The sequence below is a fragment of the Corylus avellana genome, chromosome ca3 (genome assembly GCF_901000735.1).
Source record: "Corylus avellana chromosome ca3, CavTom2PMs-1.0".
Classification (NCBI taxonomy): domain Eukaryota; kingdom Viridiplantae; phylum Streptophyta; class Magnoliopsida; order Fagales; family Betulaceae; genus Corylus; species Corylus avellana.
The window spans coordinates 31,134,003-31,154,350 of record NC_081543.1 but is presented as its reverse complement, the minus strand read 5'-3'; the positions used below and the strand labels follow the sequence as shown (position 1 = coordinate 31,154,350).

Here is a 20,348-nt window from a genome sequence, read left to right as displayed (position 1 = left end):
GCTGAGATTTCAATTGGGTCTTTAGGAATTATTATTATTTTTTTTTAATTGGGGGAAACGACGTGGCATGTGCCACGTCACCGGCGTGCATAACTTCTATCATGCTCAAACTGGAAAGGTTTCAAACCTCTCCAAACTTAAAGAGCATATAACAACGAACAGTAACAGGGACTTTAAAACACAAAGGAGACAACAACATAAAAATAAAAATAATACACAAAACCCAGAAAAAGCAGCACGTCAAGCAAAAGACCAAGAATTAGAAACCACGGTGTCGGCTGAGAAGAGCAGCTGAGCGGTGGAGTGTGGGGTGGGTGGTGACCATCCATGGATATAAATTTAAAATCCCTTCTTAAGCTTCTAATATGCTCAAAACATACATTACACTTTTGAAAATTGAGTTGGATGAAATTTATATCCATGGATGGTCACCACCCACCCCACACTCTTAGAAATGATGACTCTGTTCTCCCTGTTCTTCACAACCTAAACAGAGGACACCAATTAGAAAACAAATTAAACACTGATCTGCATCCGAAAACAAATAAGCTTCATATAAAAAAGCCACCCATCCACTTAACAATCATCAAATATCCCAATTTGCATCAAAAGGTGAACGGGGAAGTTGTAAACACATTCAACCAGGCTACTCACTTCAGCAGGGACAAGAAGAGTCAATGAGCAAAGAAAATCAGCTTGGACTAGATCGCACAAACATTAAAGCCACATTGAATCTCAAAGCAACACAATCCCAATAAATTCACTCAGACACATTTTCATGATAGACCCACCGACTTTGGGACTCTTTTAGAAAGCCGGCAACGTTCTAAAATCCTAGTTCAAGTTTGAAACGGACTATTTCCTATTCGGTCTCGGATTAGGATTCCTTTTCAATGGAATTCTCTCTTATATAAGCCTCACTCCCCTCACATCTTCCTCTTCACACGAAAAAGACAACCTCCAACAAACACAAACCCTTTCTTTCTTTCTTCGTTTTTCCTCTGTGCGATGGATCGTGAAGGGTTCTTCTCTCTACTTCCCGGCAAACCCATTTCAGATGCCCTGCATTCTGATGGATCCAAGCAGTCGGCCGCTTTTTGGTTATTCTGTAATCCCAAAGCCAATGGTACGATGAGGGGTTCCTTTCATGTCGAAAAGAGAGATTCTTCGTTTTCTTCTAATGAAAACACGATTATTTCCTCTTGTTCTGAAAATAATAGCGAAAGAAAGCCCATCATGCATGATTATTTGGGTGTTCTAGGGAATGCATCGGCATCTTCCACAATCACTTATTGTGGAAACAAAATAAACGAAAAGCTTAATCGCCGCAACAGTACCGTTTCACTGGACTTGAAGCTTCGGGTTGATCCCTGGGTTATCAAGAAGATAATCCAGGAAAGTGATATTGGGGACCTGTCCAGGCTCTTGTTGACGACGAATAGTGTAAAGACTCATATTTTCACTCTCTGGGATGCAGAAATTATTGAAAAGGTCAAGAATGGAGGGGTTCCAGTTGCTGTTTGGGATTCTGATACCATGTCTGAACATCAACTGCTCTTCAAACAATGGGCAAGTGGGAGCTACGTCCTCATTCAACAATGGAGAAATGCATTTGTGATGAGGAGGAGTTTGAATAAGGGTGATGAGATTGGACTTTACTGGGATCCAACCAATTCAAGATTCAATTTTACCATTCTCAAGCGGGCTTAGAGCGATACTTAGTCGTCTAAGCTCAAACACTATACTTTTTTGAGCAAAAAAGGGGGGAAATTTGCGGTAGCTTAATTCAATATCAAGTGGAATGTTTGAACAGAAAAAGAGATAAAGAAATAAAACTTTTGGAACGAAATGTAGAGAGGGAGAATTTGCATGTCTCTTCTTTGAATAAGAGCATTGAAAATATCCAAAAAAGGCCTAGACCATATGATATACATGTGAAGGCAATTCATGTTCCATCATAAATGTTTCTACAAGACTACAACCCCCCTCTTGTGGAAGTAGTGATGTGATAACTTATGCCAGCATGCTAAATATGAGATGATGTGATATACAAGTGACATTACATTATTTTTGGAAAAAATATATACTTCTCTTCGACTAACACTCAATTTGTAATATTCACCAAACTAAAGACCGCATCAATGTCTTTTAAAACTATAAAAAATAATAATAATAATAATAATAATAAAAAAAAAAAAAATTGCAATATACCACTATTATTTTATTTTTATTTTTTTTCAATAAGATAAAAATACGGCTAGAAATTTGGAAAAGAAAAAGAAATGGGTCTTTGTGCCATTACCACTTTCTTTTGTTATAGATTTTTTTTTTGAATTTTTATTAAGGATATTTTTGTCAATTGGGGGACATTATAATTTTTTGATAATTTTGGAGAGAACGATGACGCGATGTTTGAGTAATTTTAGAAATCTCTATTTTGTCACTTTTATGTCCCTTTAAAAATGAGATGTCGTTTAAAAAGTGTAATTTGATCAAAATTCAATAATAATCAATCACAAACTAAATGATAATTTTAAGAATTACATCATTCTTAAAATAATACAAAAGTGAAATAAAAGTGACTTATAACATTACTCGGGATCTTTAATTTAAAAAATATTGTAAATTGACTGCTAGTTTGGGAGGGTGTGTTCACTTTTTCCTTATTTTTTAGATGAAAATATGATGGCAATGGTGAAGATACAAAAAATTTTAAAAGTATTTATAATATAAATGTGTTAAGTGTTAATTATCATTTTTAAATTAAATAATTAATATTTTATCACATAAACATTTATTATTTTTAAAATACAATTAAATATGAGAAAATTATTTTTGTTCTAAGCTCTCCTATTCTAGTAAAGGAAACGTTCCCGCAGATCGTACAGATCTCTCTCTTTCTCTCTGTTTTCCAGTCCTCTCACCATGTCCACAACCGCCGAAGAACCCGAATTGCAGAATGGACACGAACCAGAACGGATACCCAAACCAGAAATAGAACCAGAATCAGAACCTGAACCATCAGAGCTAGAGCCAAAGCCATTGGCCCAACCAGAACCAGAAGCTGAACCATCTGAACCAGAGTCAGTACCGGAGCCGAAACCGGAACAGCCAGAGGCTCCCGATGCAGATCCGAAACCCGAAGAACCGAAACAGAGCTCGATCCAATCCAATGAAGCCGTCGGGAACGCATCAGCGAAAGCTCCGACCGGCGAACTGCGCAAAGACGAAGGAAGCCGAACGTTCACGATGAGAGAGTTGCTCAGCGGATTGAAAGCCGACGAAGTGGACGAGAGCGGACCGGATGCCACCTCACCTTACAGGTCAGTGTGCTTGATTGACACATTTTTATGGTTGAATCTTGCTCATAGAATGTAAATTTCTCTGAAAGTCGGTTTATTACATGTAGAATCACTGGAATTATCTCGTAGCCATTGTATAAACTCGTAACCTTAGCTTTGTGCTGCATATTATTTTTGGTGAGATTTATGCTGTGATTGACTTGTTTTCGGTTGGTTCGTCGAAATTAGGCTTCGTTTAGTCTAGTTGGGCATTAACTGACAACGATTGTACAACTTTAGTCTTTATACATGCAAGCACTCGATCCGATTGAATTTGCGACAATGCGAGATTGCGGCTCGCAAGAAACATAGAAGTAAAGAGCTAACCGTGTTTATTTCCTCATGAAATAATTTTTTTTTTTTTTTATAAATAATGTATATTCATTCAAAGCGCAGGACCAACCTAAGTACACAAGAGAAATCCTAACTCATATAGAAAGAAGAACATAAATCGAAAAAACTCAGAAATAGTCAAAACAGGCGAAATAGTCCATACCACTCTCCATGTATGCAGGGTATGTAGCACCAACTTCTTCAAATCGAGCAAACCAGTCTCATGATCGTCAAAGTTTCAGGCATTCCTCTCTCGCCAAAGACACCACATCAAACACAAAGGGGTCGTCCTCCATAAATGTGACGTTGTATGGTTTCCAAATTTTCCCCTCCAATGCTGTACTCCTCCATAAATGAAATAATTGGAAAAAAGGAATTGGAGTTTTGTGAGGTTGTTTAGGTGGTATCACCTTGAGCATCATGTGATTGAATAGAGTTGCGTTAATAATAACCATTCATACATGACACTGTGGGGTTATTCAGTTTTTAGGTTATCCTTTCTGAACTGTTCCAGTGGATCAATGGTTTTTGTCAAATCGGGATCAGACTTTTTGGCTTTCCTTGCGATTCATTTTTTGATGCCTGACTCTGTAAGCTTATGTGATGTTATCTTATATGCATTGAATCTGAAATAAATATTTTTCTGATAACTGATTCTGGTATCAAGCTTGAAATAGCCACAATGCCCATCGATTACCGGGGATACTATAGTTATGTTTATTAATGGTTTTGAAAAGTGTTTTTTATGTTTTTTGTTTTGATTTGAAAAGGTTTCAGATGTGATATAAAGTTGAAAAGTGTTTTTTGTGGCCTCCATATTTGAGAAAAAAATGTGTTTTTTAGGTTTCACTTAAGAAAATTGTTTGGTGAACTTTTTAAAAAGTGTTTTGTATTTTCAAAGAAACAATATTAAACATGCTTATTTTGGAAATATACAAAAATGCCTGGCATTGACTTATAAAAAAATACTAAAAAAAAAAAAGAGAGGCCGCATGGCCACTCCTATTTGGTTGAGGTTGCTGCGCAGCTAAACTTGGCCGATTGGGGTGGCCATTTGGCCACTCTTATTCTGTTGTGGTGGCCGTGCGACCACCTTTGACGAGGATAGAGGTGGCCGCACAACCATCCTTCTTTTCATTTGTGGGTGGGCCCGTGCAGCCACCTCTCTCTCTCTCTCTCTTTTTAATTTTTTAATTTTTTGTTTTCATTCACTTGTTTTACAAAGTGACTGTTATATATCACACCACTATTCCACTATGCTAAAGTGGGACTGCCAATCTACCATTGGATTTTTTTTTTTTTTTTTTCTTTCTTTTAACAATGTTTGATATAAGGGTGGATTGACAATGCAACATCAGCATAGTGGGATAGTGGTGGGATAATGGTGTGGTATATAACATTCATCTTTTATAAATGATAAGTAAGCCTCTACACCTAAAAAATTAAGCATCTCTTTTTTCTCAAAATATTATTATAAGAAGATATGAAATAGCCAAAAATAACCATTGATTACCAGGGAAACTATACTTTCTGATTGGGATTTTTTTGTTAATATCATCCTGTGGTAGTACTTTTATGTAACTATAAGTATGAAGTTGAAATTACTATGCATGCTCTTTTATTTTACATAAGCTTTGTTTTTTACTCTGTGCTTTTCAATTGTATAGTCAAGAAAGCCCACAGCAACGCAACGACCAAAACAATGCTGCTATGGACTTGATCAATAGTGTCACGGGTGTAGACGATGAAGGTCGGTCTCGCCAACGGATTCTTACATTTGCTGCCAGGAGGTACCATAATCTTATCCTGTGCTTCTTACTCATCAACTTCGCTGGTATTTTCTAATTATACCTGCTGTTCACTGTTGACAAAAGCTTTAATTGGTTGCATTCAGGGCATCTCACGTAAATTCTTCTATGAAGTATACTATGTTTCTAATCACTTGCTCACAATTGGAAAAGTTCAAAAATCCGATTATAAGCTGTTTTAGAGTCCTTTTTCCTAAATTTTATTCTGTACTCAACTTTTGTAGGTATGCTTCTGCTATAGAGAGAAATCCAGGAGATTATGATGCGCTATACAATTGGGCATTGGTTCTTCAGGTCTGAAATACTGTCTCATTCAATTCTAGCAATATTAACATCAGAGGACTGTATTATTCTTTCTTTCTACCAAAACTTCAACCTGAGGGCTTTGAACCTGCTTAACTGATTATGTGGATTATTTTCTGCCATTATGTATTTGAAGAGTGTTTTGTCACATTATAGTAAGAACATGCATTTTCCTTTAATGTGAAATTTTGATATGAAGATTTTCTGAAGAATATTGGTGAAAGAAAATAGACTTTATTTACCAAAATTTACGTTTGGCATAAAATGGGGTGGTGTGTTTGACATGGAACACAAAAGTGATATTTTGATATATTGGTTATTTCATCCAAATATTTCTCAAATATTCTTCAGTTTCTCTCTTTGTTGTGATGGAAAGAGTCTGTCTGCTATTGTTATTTTAAGCACATTGTATTTACTCAGTAGCAAATCATAGTGCATTTTACTTTGCCTCATGACCCTCATTTGGTTGGCATGCAGGAAAGTGCGGATAATGTTAGTCAAGATTCTGCTTCACCTTCCAAAGATGCGCTGCTTGAGGAAGCTTGTAAGAAGTATGATGAAGCTACACGTCTTTGCCCTACACTTCATGATGTATGATACAACTCTTAATACTTGACACTCTTGTCTAACGACTGGTTAATACAGGATTTAATAAGTAAATATTAGCAAGAAGCACGATAACTGTGCACATCACCTATGCCATGCAATGAACTAGGGGTGGGTAGGCAGGTGAGGGGAGCACCGGAGGATGTTTAGAATTATCTGTCAGTAACTTTGCCAGATTCTGTAGATATATATAATCATCTGATCTGTGACCAGTTGGGATCTTGAATTCCGGGAATTTGCTATATGTTTTCCCCCCCTTTTCCTGGTAAAATACAAGGGCACAGTATTGCTAAAATTGGGCACTTTACTATTCCCACATAAAAGATCATATTATTCTTTTATGTATGACCCAGATGAATCTTTATAATTTTTTACTGATGATCTATATCATGTGAAAGTAATATTTTATTCTTCCTTGCAGGCTTTCTATAATTGGGCTATAGCAATATCTGATCGGGCCAAAATGCGTGGGCGTACAAAGGAGGCTGAAGAACTATGGAAGCAGGTTTGAATATATAATAGCAGTAATAAGTTATGCTAGATTTTGAATTTCATAGTGTGTTCAAATATGCACTGCCCTTCTGTAGTTTCTTCCCTGCTGCTGTGTCAAACTGACTTTTAGCAACTGGATATGGATATAATAGTTGAAATGGTGCCGAATTGTGGCTATTAGAACACTTCTCTACTTTCGTTTTGTTTAAGTAATTTAAATTTTATTTGAAGCTTTACTTATATATTAAAAAAAAAAAATTGTTAGAAGTCTAGAGGGGCACAACCCATATACACTAGGAGTATAAAAAAGAGGCTCCCAACTAGGTAGAGAAGAAGAACACATCCAAAAATCTAGAAAATCAGAACGAGAGAACTGTTGTGGGTAACCATCTAAACATAAAGAGACTCGAACCACTTCTCTACTTTGTAGTATGTAGTCTCATTTGTTGATGTTCTAAGTAGCTGGCCTTTCTGACGTAAAAGAAAAAAGCATTAATGATGCTTGATTCAAATTCCCTCTTATTTTCACTGTTCTTATCTACGATCTAGCATTTTATCGTACTTATTATGCTCTTTAAATAAAAAGATCCAAAATTTTCTTTAGCAAAAAATAATGCTCAAAACAGTGATTTTTTTTTTAACTTGATTTTGCAGGCTACAAAAAACTATGAAAAGGCCGTCCAACTCAACTGGAACAGTCCCCAGGTATCTCTGAATAATTTTGCATAATTACTATTATGAATTCATATGGGGGGCTCCGCATCTTTATCATTACCATTCTTTTTTCTTACCATTTTTTTTGCCTGAAAGCCTTTTTAACGCATAAAAAGGCATCTGCAATCATTTATGCTTGCATTCTTTGGTATTAACCCCAGGTGATATCTATTTCAGGCACTTAATAATTGGGGACTTGCTCTGCAGGTAGTTTTAGTTACATTAACATTTCCTTCAAAATTAGCTTCTTCTTCTTCTTCTTTTTTATTTTAAGTCTTGCTTTTAATTTATGTTTTCATTGTGAAATTTAGGAACTCAGCGCAATTGTTCCTGCACGAGAAAAGAAAACAATTGTAAAATCTGCAATCAGTAAGGTACAAAAATTATTTGGGGAGATCAGAGTGCTTGGATGATTGTATAGGAACAACCAGCAATGTAATTCTACATCTGATATGTCATAAGAATAATTTTCACTGGAGGTTCTACTTTTATGATACTTTTAACTGGTCTTCCAATGCAGTTCCGTGCAGCAATTCGGTTGCAATATGATTTCCACCGAGCAATTTACAACCTTGGAACTGTTTTGGTTAGTTTGTAACTTATTTTTCCATATTTGAGATATCATGATCTTATATTTGTAAATCTGTTCCTTTTCAGTATCCAGTATAGTAGATGACATAAAATATTTCATTGTCTTAACCTATCATCTTGTGCAAATTGAATGAAGCATATATCCCAAGTTCATGTTGTCATTTTTTTGCAGTATGGATTAGCAGAGGACACATTAAGAAGTGGGGGATCAGTCCATGCTAAAGAAGTTTCACCTAATGAGTTGTATAGCCAATCTGCTATCTACATTGCAGCTGCTCATGCACTGAAACCAAATTACTCAGTAAGTGTGACTGTTTTTTTTTCTTTTTTTAAACAATATTTTTTTCTGTACTTAGGTAACAAAAATTTGTCTCTTATTTAAACATGATCCAGTGAAATCCAGAAATGGAAAAAGAAATACTTATCCAAAGTGAGATTTGAAGAGTCTTACAATAAACATGGTTTATTGATGCACACGTCAATTTCATTTTTCCACTGACTATTCTAATGGTGTTTTATTTAGGTTTACAGCAGTGCCTTGCGGCTGGTGCGCTCCATGGTTAGTAGTTACCTTTTCAAATAGTAATTTTGGAGCTATTTCAACCTCAAATGCATTTTTTATTTTTTATTTTTTTATTATTAAAAAAAAAAAGCATTGCTGACTTATAATTTGGGGTCTGTCAGTTATGAGATCAGTCTCTAGCATTTAGTTTTCTTAATTTGTTTAGGTCGGGGGTGAGATATAGGCCTATGAATTCTGGACTTATTTTAGGAACAGATTGACTGTTGCCTATCTTCTCCCTTGTTTCTCCCCTCTCCTGAGGTTCTTCTTTTCTTTGACTTATTTTCTCCCCTCTTCTTGGCTTCTTCTTCTCTGTTTCTTTGTTCTCTTCAAACTTTCCTCCCAAGTGCTTTTTGTCCCGTGTCAGTATCATTCCTTTTTTCTTTCTTAATGTTGTGGTTGATTATATTCAGAATAGTACATTTAGTGCTCCTAATGAAATTTAGATTAGTCCCTCAGTCCAAGCGATAGCAAGGTTCTGTTTGTGTTTCAGTGAGGTTGGTTGAGAGAATCATTGACAGAACTCAACTCTTGACAGCTACCTTTGCCGCATCTGAAAGTTGGATATCTGACTGCGCCGCCTGTAGGAAAGCCAGTGGCACCTCATAGTGATTGGAGACGTTCACCATTTGTTTTAAATCATGAAGGGCTTCATCAGGTAAACTTGGATTTGTTTCCTTGTTATTTAGAGATTATTTGCATATTGAAAATCATATATTGGGTGTGATATGCTGGATATCACCTAATTGTAGCAAGTATTATTATTTCTTTATTCTCAATCTTCTTTCTTTGTCCCATCAGACACACAAAAATGAGCAAAACCAAGTACCACAAAGTCTCTCTGGAAGATCAGGAGATGCTGCGAATATCGACAAAAAGGCTATCAGAGTCGATGTTCCTGATATAGTTTCTGTATCAGCATGTGCTGATCTGACTTTACCACCCGGTGCAGGCCTCTGCATTGATACAATTCATGGGCCAGTTTTCATGGTAACTATTTTCTTTTGTGTTTCGAAGAGAATTGTTGTCCTGCATCCTAATTTTAAACCCTATATTTTGTAGCCATACAAAGATCATGTTTGCATTTGCATGTTATGATTTGGAGTTCTGTAATGTGAACGTTGAGTGTCAAACCTGATAATCCTTGGCCACAAAGATCATCTTTAGCATTTGCATGTTATGATGAGTACTGTAGTATAAGTATCCAACTTGAGGACTCTGTAATTTATTTAGACCTCTTCTGCTCTTTTCTCTTTAAGAAACTTGGGGCAAAAAAACTAAACATTAAAGTCAAGATAATTAAAAATATATATCATTCTGACGTTTACCGTGGGGCATTTGAAACTCACCCCTCCCTAGCTGACTGCAAGTTGAAATTTTTGGTTGTGCACTTATGCTATATTGGTTGTGTTACATGGACGGAATCAGTAATCAGATGTAAGGAATCAGGATGCACTATGCTTCCATTTGTTCATTGTTCAATTTTTGGAGAAGCGTGCAAGTTTTAACAGATCATCAAAGCTATGCTCATCCCAGGCTACTGGTCTTTTTATCTTAAGCATATAAGAAGGCAAATAATGAACATGAATTTTCTTTTTACTTTTCAGGGAAAAGATTCTTCAGTTATATAACGTTTTAATATTCATGAAACTGAGTTATATGCCATGTGCCATTTTCAATACACCGCATTTTAGTAGTTCTCTTTTTTTAATATCAAAACTATGTATTGCAAAAGATGATCTTAAACGATTTCCCTCTATCTTTGCAAGATTATAAGGGAGATGGACAATAGTTCTTTTATTCTTTGTTTAATGTTCTTGAATAAATTATTATGGTTAGGATCTTTATTCAAATGAAAAAAAGTGGATCAAAGCACTGGATTTTCAAATGGGAAACCCATAAATTTAATATTTGCTCATCGATCATACAGGTTGCTGACTCGTGGGAATCCCTGGATGGATGGCTCGATGCAATCCGTCTAGTTTACACAATTTATGCACGTGGTAAGAGTGATGTTCTGGCAGGTATCATAACTGGCTGATCATTTTTGTTAGATTTATCACCAGGGCAATGCTTTTTGTTGTGAAGATTTACAATTTATATATTGAAACGTGGTTGTTCGAATAAAACTATTGTATATCATAGAATTTTTGAGACACTATCCTGTTTAATCCAATTTGGCTTTTCTCATTTCTTCAGCTGGTTGTACTTTTTGTATTATAAGCTCACCCCCCTTAGAAAGCATCCATTTTATTGGGATGGGACGATCCACTCTATATGTGTATTCTTGGTTTCAGTTTGTTTTTAGAGCTTTTGCTGTTGTGTTCAGGCACGCAGTTTAAAGAAAGCCTATTTTCCTCATAGTTGTCACCTCTTTATCGCATGTGCTATTGGGTCAAATCGTGAGCTAGTACCAAGGGTGGCAATTCAGGTTTATATGTCGGGTTTGTGTTGTGTTAAGTTATGGATATACAATTATATGGGTTAACTCGAACTTGATCTATTTACTAATCCAGGTTAAACTCTTCAATCCTAACATAACGTATTTAAATAAATGGGTGACATGGCACAATCTGTAATTAGTTTTTAATGAACAATTGTGTTGGATCGGCCCAAACACGACTGCTTCAACTCATTTCAATTTGTTTAATATTAACCCAAATACTTGATTTGACTTTATTAACACAATTTCATATGTCATCAAGCAAAAATTATAGCAATTATACACATTCACAACTAGATTAATGACAATCAATTTGATAAATGTAAATCCATAACCGTAATTAATAAACATAGTACTCAACTTTTCCGTGCATAACCAATCAAAATAAGATTATAGTCCAATAAAAGTTCATCTAAATAAACAACCAGATAGTAATACAAAAAATAAGATCACATTCCAGCAAATAACATGATAAAGCCTTTTTACTAAGCATCAACATTAGTAAATAACATAATTGGAAACTAAGCATCAACATTAGTTAATTACATAATTGGAAGTAGATAAAGTTGAGGTTAGGTGGAAGACTTTAAACGATGGTGGTGGTGGTCAAACTTGTGCTCATGGTCACGATAGTTGCAGTTGATGGCGAAGTTGAAGGTGAGAAGTTAAAGGTGAGAGTGAGACAGGGAATTAAAATCTAAAAACGGTGCGGAGAGAATAAAAGGGATTTCATGTGGTCTAAGAGTTTTCAATTTTTAAGGGCAAAAATATAATTTTGTTATATAGGTTATACAGGTTGACCCGCAATTGATTTGTTTATTAATCGTGTTTAATTAGGTCAACCCAGTTTTGATCCAAACCCTATTACACTAATCCATAATCTCGTAATTTCATGTCGTGTTCGTGTTGGGTTCGCGAATTATGTCAAATATTAACGGTCCTACTAAACTCCAAAAATTGAAAAAGAGAAGAAAATGCGAAGGATCAACCATAAGATGCATTCTTATTATTGTCTGAGAACTATATGACACTGCACATATCACTGGTATATGATGATATCTTCACCGGCACTACTAATCTAAATTAGGGGTAACCCTCGCCATATAGTATTGCCTTTCTCCCTACAAATCCTTTTAGAGCTTTTTCTTGGAAGGCACAAATTTCATGCAGATGGGAGGATTTATTTTGGCCAAAGCTAGAGCTGCAGCAGGAAGTGTCCAAAGCCCCTCCCCACAAATTAATCCAGAAGCAACTGCAGGAACCATCAACTCAGCCTTCTTGGGGTTAATCTTGTGCCACACAAACACAACCAAAGTCCCAAGGCACATAGCAATTGCAAAGTATGCCCCAACTAGAAATGGCGCAGCCACAACCATAGGAAGTGGCATAAATTTTCCAACCTTCTGTGGCGACAAGTCTCTCACTATGTTGACTCCCACCGCAAAGGCGAAGAAGCCATAACAAAGTTGCAGGCAGTGGTGAGGGAGAGCAGAGAAGCCTTGAACAGCTAGAATTGCCATGTTTCTAAAGATCAATGCATAGGGAGCTTTGAACTCTCCATCAGGGTTTCCCACATCAAATGCCTTGTAGAAAATGAAGAAGCTAAGAGGAGCTATTAGACAGCCTAATGCCGTGCCAATGGCTTGGTTCAAGAACATTGCTCTAGGGGAAGTGAAAGTGAGATGGGCTGTTTTGAAATCCTGCATCAGAATGCAAGCCACAGAAACAACAGATTTGATGAGTCCACTCCCAACTAGACCTGCCACCAGACCGTTGTCTTTTCCGCTCAACGCCGCCAGGACGAAGAGGGCTACTTTTCCATAATTAAAGGCCATGGTTATATCCGTAAGGCCTGCTCCATAAGCATTGCAGAATGCTAGAGATGGAGCAAGAAAATAGGCTACCACAACATAGTACCATTTCAGTTGAGGGAACATGAATGGGATCGCGGTTATGGAGATGCTGGCGAAGAGGACGTATCCAACGGCTGCAACCCACATGGGAATGTTTTCTCTCAGGAAAATTTCATTCTGTTTCAAGGCTTCCATGGATTTCTCTTCACCATCCTCACCTGCAGGGGAGAAGAGGACTGTTATTAGAAATGGCATTGGTCTACAGGGCACCATCAATCTAAAGTTTAAGCTGATAGGAAAGTGTGAATAATAATTTTGGTGGAAGCATGAAAAAGGAAAATTTTGAGGCTGTTGTAGCCTGTAGGTATATATTACCCTTGATGAGGCCCTTCTTCTTCATTCTGCCATGGATGCTAATGACTGTGCATGCCATTATCTTGATGAAATTGTAAATCCCATCACCTAGGATCAAAGCAACAGATATGAAAACCTGCCCAAGAAAACTTTGGTGTTAATGGGCGACCATGGGTATTGTGGGATAGATGAGGGATACAAATGTATTTCTAGCATTATTTGTGAAGTAAATATGAATTTTGGGAGAGAGGGAGAAAAAAGAGAGACCTTGTAACCATACAAACCCTTCATGTCACTCTCTTGCAAGTTCTTAGGGAACCAATCTCCTTTAAGTTTACCAATCAGCGGCCACATTAATCCATACGAGAGCACAGCTCCAAGAAGCAAAGATATGTTAACAAGCTAGGTGGGAGCAAATCATCCCAGCCCCAACCAATGTCGTCGAAGTAGAATCTGCAAAATTCAATAATCAACTGATTATTCTATTAATACTTCAACATACTTATAAAAGAAAATTAATATTTTGATACTCTCTCTCACATGTGGTTTTCTAAGAGCTAATACACAAAATATTTAACTAAAATGAGAGATAAACTGTAGAGTCAAGTTTGAAACCTCTCCTTAAATGAGCAAAGAAGAGAGCAAATACATACGTTTGCTTCCACGCTTTCAATCCAAACGTAGGGAACTGTTCGAATCCACCACCACATTGCTCTTTTCCACTGAAAAACCACTTGAACAAACCCCACAAGAAACTGACTGAAAAATATTTCATGAACCCCTGAACTTGCTTCCTGCATAATGTTTTTTTTTTTTGATGTCTGATTCTTTATATGATTTTATTTTCATAAAAAAAAAAAAAAAGTAAATAGATGCTGAAAAGGAGGTGTACTTGGTCATCTTATCTCCCTGACCGTGGAAGCCATTGATGAGAACCGCAGTTGCCAGGCCACTTGGATATGTTAATTTGAGGTCTACTATCATTATCTGCAGACAACTAGAATTATGACAAGGCATAAAAGGGAAAATGATCGGGTCGCTTTGGTAACAATTTCTTTTCATTTCTCAAAAAGTCACCCGAATTTCTTGACATTAACAAACAACTTTTTTTTAAAGAGATCTTGTCAAACACTTCACATTTTAGAATATTAATTAAATAATTAAATTAATTTTTTTTTTTATAAATTTTTAATTTTTTTGAAAAATTGATAATTTAATACAATATCAGATAAAAGGTCTTGAGTTTAATTCTGACTCCACAATTTATCTTCATTTCAATTAAATATCCAAAGAGTTAAGCCTTACTTATTGAGAAAAAAGTGTGAATATACACGTAATAAGTGTTTTAAAATATTAATTAAATAATTACTTTAGACAAATAATAGAGACTCCATTTTTATCCCACAATACTAATACAATAGTTCCAACCAACTCCTAGAAACCACACATCATCCCACTCCACCTCCCATTGGACTGACGTGACATTGCTTATTAACCCTTTTTAAAAATAATAAATAAATAAGGGCTAATGGTTATTACCACATCAACTCAATGAAATGGGGTGTGATGAAAATATGGTTTCTAGCATTATTTTAATTTTAATTTTTTCTTTTTCTTTTAAAGTGACTTATTCAAAGGTTAGTTGAAACTGTCGGGTTAACATTATGGGATAGTTATTGAATAAAAATAGTTTCTAACATTATCCATTCAATTAATAATTTTTTCCGCTTAATTTTTTAAATAAGTGATAATTTAAAGAGTGATGGGCAGTTTTTAACCTAACCCCATGAGGGAAAAGTAAATGCACTTGATAATTTTTCAAGAAAGAAGATGAAAGAGACTAGATGTACCTTCCTCAAAGGAACTAAAACAAAAAGACCAACAAAGCAGACTAGATAGAGGTAGCCAACCATCCAACCAAATCCAGGATCCTTGACACTCCTTGGGGAGTTCCCCTCATTGTTGACCCCTGACAATTCGTACGTCTTCCTGTTTAATGCCAAGAGATTAGAAGCAAATCCACCTGTAGCCCAAAATAGAAATAGACATGTAAGAAGTATATCGAAATTCTTGAAAAGTGGGAAAAAGTTTTAGGAATTTTGAAATTCAGAAAATAAATATGAGAGTCGATCTACTCAAGCAAATTTTGAACTGTCAGCTTATTTGTTTGGAAGGCAATTCATAAGAACTCTCTCGTATTTGCTGTCGGAATTTACTGTTGAAGATCGAGTCTGAAAAAGTAAAGGGAAAAAAACCAAGAATTTAATATGCAAAATTAGAAAAATTAAAGCCTCAAACCTCCAGAAGCAATGCTATAGCATGCAACGACACAAGTTTGTATCATAGTGTTTTCTTGCCGAGTGAAGGGCTTTGATACAATCCCAGCTCTATGGAGCAGTTTTATCCATGTCCGGATGAATAGGAAAGCCAGAAGGGCTGCAGAGACATTTAGATTAGGAACTATCCCTGCTGTGAGGTTGAGCTTCATGGCTATGATGCTGTACATGGCTCCAATAATAATGCTCACCACTATTCCCCTTACTGTTATCTGCTGTGTCCATGGCTGGGTTCTCTTCGGCCCCTGTTGATCAGGTTCATTATCTGCAGGTAGTTTTTCAAACTCTTCCCTCTCAATCTCTTTCTTTTCTTTGGCTTCTTCCATGTTCATTTCTCCTAAAGAATTAATTAAACCCTCTGCCCCACTGGAAAACTTTCTTTTGTTAGAACAAAATTCAACTAGATTCATGCATATATAGACTCACACAATGAGACTTATAAATAGAGACGTCTCCTTGAAGGATACACTTTTTTTTTTTAGGTCCTTGTCCCTAGAGTGTCCATAAGCTATACTATTAACTTATACTAGTAAAGATGTGACATTTCTGTCGTCTTACCGATTGAGTAAGTAATTGAATTACCAAAAGTGCCCATTACTGAACTTGTTGATTTTTTTGGGGTTGCGACATGTGAAAATCATCATAAATTGTGGGTAGAGATTACTATAATTTTTTTTTAAAAAAAATTAACCATTTATATATAGATAATCACGTAATAATCCACATGATATTTATCACATTTATAAATTGATGGGTAAAGTCCACTTAACCTCCTCAAACTACAATCCTAATGACAATCTACCTCATAAATTATCAATTGCGACAATTTACCTTTAAACTACCAAAACAATGACAATGTACCCCCAATTTTAAAAAAATAACAAAATTACCCTTACTAAAATAAAAACAAAAATACTAAAAATTAATTTTTTTTTTTTCAAAATTTTAAGGGTATTTTTGTTTTATTGAAAATTTTATATGGGTAATTTCATCATTTTGCTAGCATTGGGAGGTACATTGTCATTGTTTTGATAGTTTTTTAGGTAAATTGTAGTAATTGATAGTTTGTGGGGTAGATTGTCATTAAGGTGGTAGTTTGAGGGGGCTAAATTGATATAAGTATTTATTTAACACTTATTACATTAGTAATTAAAATATAGATTATCGTATGATATTCATTTATATAAAATATGGACGGCCACATAAATTTGCAAAAGCTTATAATAAAAATTATAGTATACCAATAGCATCCACTTATGGATTTGTAAAAGGTTATAATAAAAATTAGTATACCAATAGCATCCACTTATGGAGTACCTATACATTAGGCTCGTTAGCCTTTAGAAGTGGTTATTCCAGCATCTCTAGTAAACCTTTTTCTAATCTCTTACGTCTTCTTTGTAGATTTTCTTGGATCGACATTAGGTGTGCACAACTTATGTGGTAAATAAATAATATATTTTTGGATGAATATACACGAATTAATATGGAATCAAAGATATTATGTTACACATTTTAAATCAAAAGATGTATCAAAAGAGTCCTTATGAGATGAGATGTGTGGTTTCCACTCGCTACTTGGTAGTATGCGAGTGAGTCAAATGCCTGAAAATGATGAAGTGCACCCGTGGCTCACTTGTGCTTTGCCTCTAGATTTTCCCAAAGGGTGTTGGGGCTGAGCTGCCTCGATCGTTATTGTGGCCAAAAACATTTGCGTCGGTCCACCACAAATCAGTGAGAGAGAGACAGATAGAGGTTTTGAGGTAATTTGATGAAAATGCCACCTAAAATATTTTAAAATGTCTTAGTCAGGCCACCGTGAGCTTTGAAGGCTATTCGATCCATTTTTATTTTTTTTAATCACTGTCCATTTCATTTGCAATTTAGATGCAATATTAAAATAAAATTTGAACCGTAAAATAGATTTTTTCCATTTTCACCTATTTTATTTTGTTTATGTTCTAATTCAAACTTTAGATAGAATTCACTCTTAAAAATCAGTTTACAAAGAGATGATGTCTAATAACTTATACACACATGGTTAAGATTGTGCTTGTGAAACACTAAAATTGTAACATACCATCACACTTCAACAGCCCGCGTTCACGGCGGCCTACTCTATCGACATTGACTTGATGGTAGCTATTTCTCTTTTGGCGGCTCTACTGACTTAATTCAGCTCGTAGGCCGTCCCCTCCATGACTCGAACCCGTGATGAAGTGTTTTAAAACTTAAAACACATCTCCATTGTATTTTTTATTATAGGTCAAAAAAGTTGTGTAAAAAATCTATCATGCCTATTTCAATAATAATAATTAAAAAAAAAAAATACTAAAAGTTATACAACAGTATATTACTGAACATAGTGACACAATTATATATAAGATTGCATGAATATATAAATCACATAAAAATATAATATCATAAGAACCATATATAATTTTAGTTTTAATCCATATAAATTAAAACATATTAAAACATTCCCATATGTGTAATTTAAAACGGAAAGAAAGTGTACAGAGAAAAAAAAACAAGAAGAAAAAAACCTGGAATGAGTTAAAACATAAGACCCTTAATTAATTTTAATTTAAGCACATTAAAAAATACACATTAAATCATAGTAAATCACAAAAAAAAAAAAAAAAAAAAACACACACACACACACACACATTAAACTTTGACATCAGTTAAAACATAAGACCATAAAACATATTAAAATATTTATTCCCATATGAATAGTTTTATCTCTCTCATAAAAGAAAGAGATAAAAAATCATGGAAGGAATATTGGAACACAAAAAAAAAATAATGAACAACAAAGTCAATTAAATTTACAAAAGAAAAATAAGAAATTTGAATGAAAAATAATATATAAATTAGAACAGAAAATAAGGAAAAAATGAAAAATAAAATAACATGAAATAAATATTGCTTTCTCTATATTTTTCCTAGATCCAATGAAATTCAAAGTTATAGGAAAAAAGGTATTGTCAAATAAAGTTTTTGTCTTTGTTTTTTTGTCTTTTTTTTTCGACGATCCTTCACATATATAACATAAAATGTACTACTTTTAGGACACATAGGAAAAAAAAAAAAAACTACTCAATAAATATCAACATAATAAAAAAAAGTCATACCTCGTACCAAAAATAATGATAGGAAACTCTCTCTCACTATCATTTCCTTGAATTTAATGTAAAATTTACCAAAGAAAAATAATCAATTTGAATAAAAAATAATATATAATTTAGTAAAAAATTTAAGGGAAAAACAAAAATGGAAGAACATAACCACATGAAATAAGATAAAAAACTAAAAATAAAATTTTTAATATAATTGAAAGTATTGTCTTTTTCTGCAGTATACGTTCCCGATTCCAATGAAACCTTGAAAACCAATTTCATCCATTAATTAAGCATGTAAACAGAAAAATGAATTACTCAATGAACAACAACGCAAACTAAAAAATCCTCAACTAAAAATAACATAGAGAATTATCTTTCATTATCATTTCTTGAATTCAATGTAAATTTTTTTTTTTAAAAAAAAAGTAATCAATTTGAATAAAAATAATGTATAAATTATAATATATATATATATATATATATATATATATAGAGAGAGAGAGAGAGAGAGAGAGAGAGAACAAAAACGAAAGTAGAAGAACATAACTACAGAATAAAGATTTAAAAATTAAAAAAAAAATTAAAAAAAAAAGTGAAAAGAACCATTCTAGAAAAAAATAATAATAATAATAAGAAAAATAAAAATAAAAACAAAAAAGAAAATAAAGAAAAGAACTGAAGTATATTTTTTATTCAAAAACAACAATTGGAAACTCTCTCTCTCTATATCTCTCTCTTTTTCCTAAATCGAGTGTAAAATTTACAAAATAACATTAAGATATAAATAGAAAGCAAGAGAAGAAAAAAGAAAAATAAAGAGAGAGAGAGAGAATTTTGGAGCCTTTTGTTTTTTTACAAAGACATCAATTAAGTGCATCATAAATTAAACTCCTTGGTTTTAATTGTAGGATATAAAGAAAGCAAGAGAAGACATAAAGACAAATAGAGACAAAAAGACAAAATTTAGGAATCTTTTATTTTTTTTTATTAAGACAATTAAATATATTACAAATAAAACATCTACTTTTTAATTATAAAATTTACAAAAGAAAAGTAATCGATTTGAAAAAAAATAATATATAAATTTGGAAAAAAAAAATATAAGGGACACAAACGTGAAACAGAAAATAAGGAAAAAAGGAAAAATAAAACAACATGAAATAAATATCTCTTTGTCTATATTTTTTCTAGTTCCAATGCAATTCAGAGGTATAGGAAAAAGGCATTATCAAATAAAGCTTTTTTGTTTTTTTTTTACATTTCGACTATCCTTCACATATATAACATAAAAGGAACTACTTTTATGATAGACTGAAGAAAAAAAAAAAAAACAAAGGAGAAAAAAAAAAAATCAATGAATATCAAAATAATCTAAAAATTTATACCTCATACTTCTTTTTCACTGTCATTTCCTTCAATTCAACGTAAAATATACAAAAGAAAAATAATCAATTTGAATAAAAATATATACAAATTAGAATAAAATA

At 34.0% G+C, this 20,348-nt stretch overlaps 2 protein-coding genes and 1 pseudogene across 2 annotated transcripts; 2 read left to right on the top strand and 1 right to left on the bottom strand.

The window, feature by feature from the left end:
• Window positions 1–1,008: 1,008 nt before the first annotated feature.
• On the top strand, window positions 1,009–1,710 carry LOC132174421 (B3 domain-containing protein At2g33720-like). Its single transcript, XM_059586081.1, has one exon. It carries the CDS (start codon window positions 1,009–1,011, stop codon window positions 1,708–1,710), a length of 702 nt encoding a protein of 233 aa, XP_059442064.1.
• A 1,143-nt stretch (window positions 1,711–2,853) lies between these two features.
• LOC132176266 (protein HLB1) lies at window positions 2,854–10,948 on the top strand. The gene is made up of 14 exons (XM_059588424.1): window positions 2,854–3,323; window positions 5,342–5,464; window positions 5,707–5,776; window positions 6,263–6,376; window positions 6,813–6,896; window positions 7,538–7,588; window positions 7,775–7,804; window positions 7,909–7,971; window positions 8,118–8,183; window positions 8,361–8,489; window positions 8,712–8,747; window positions 9,289–9,408; window positions 9,552–9,740; window positions 10,681–10,948. The coding sequence occupies exons 1-14, from the start codon at window positions 2,926–2,928 to the stop codon at window positions 10,789–10,791; spliced, it is 1,584 nt and encodes a 527-aa protein (XP_059444407.1). The 5' UTR covers window positions 2,854–2,925; the 3' UTR covers window positions 10,792–10,948.
• Window positions 10,949–12,300: 1,352 nt separating this feature from the next.
• On the bottom strand, window positions 12,301–16,068 carry LOC132176154 (metal-nicotianamine transporter YSL1-like; annotated as a pseudogene).
• Between the last annotated feature and the right edge of the window lie 4,280 nt (window positions 16,069–20,348).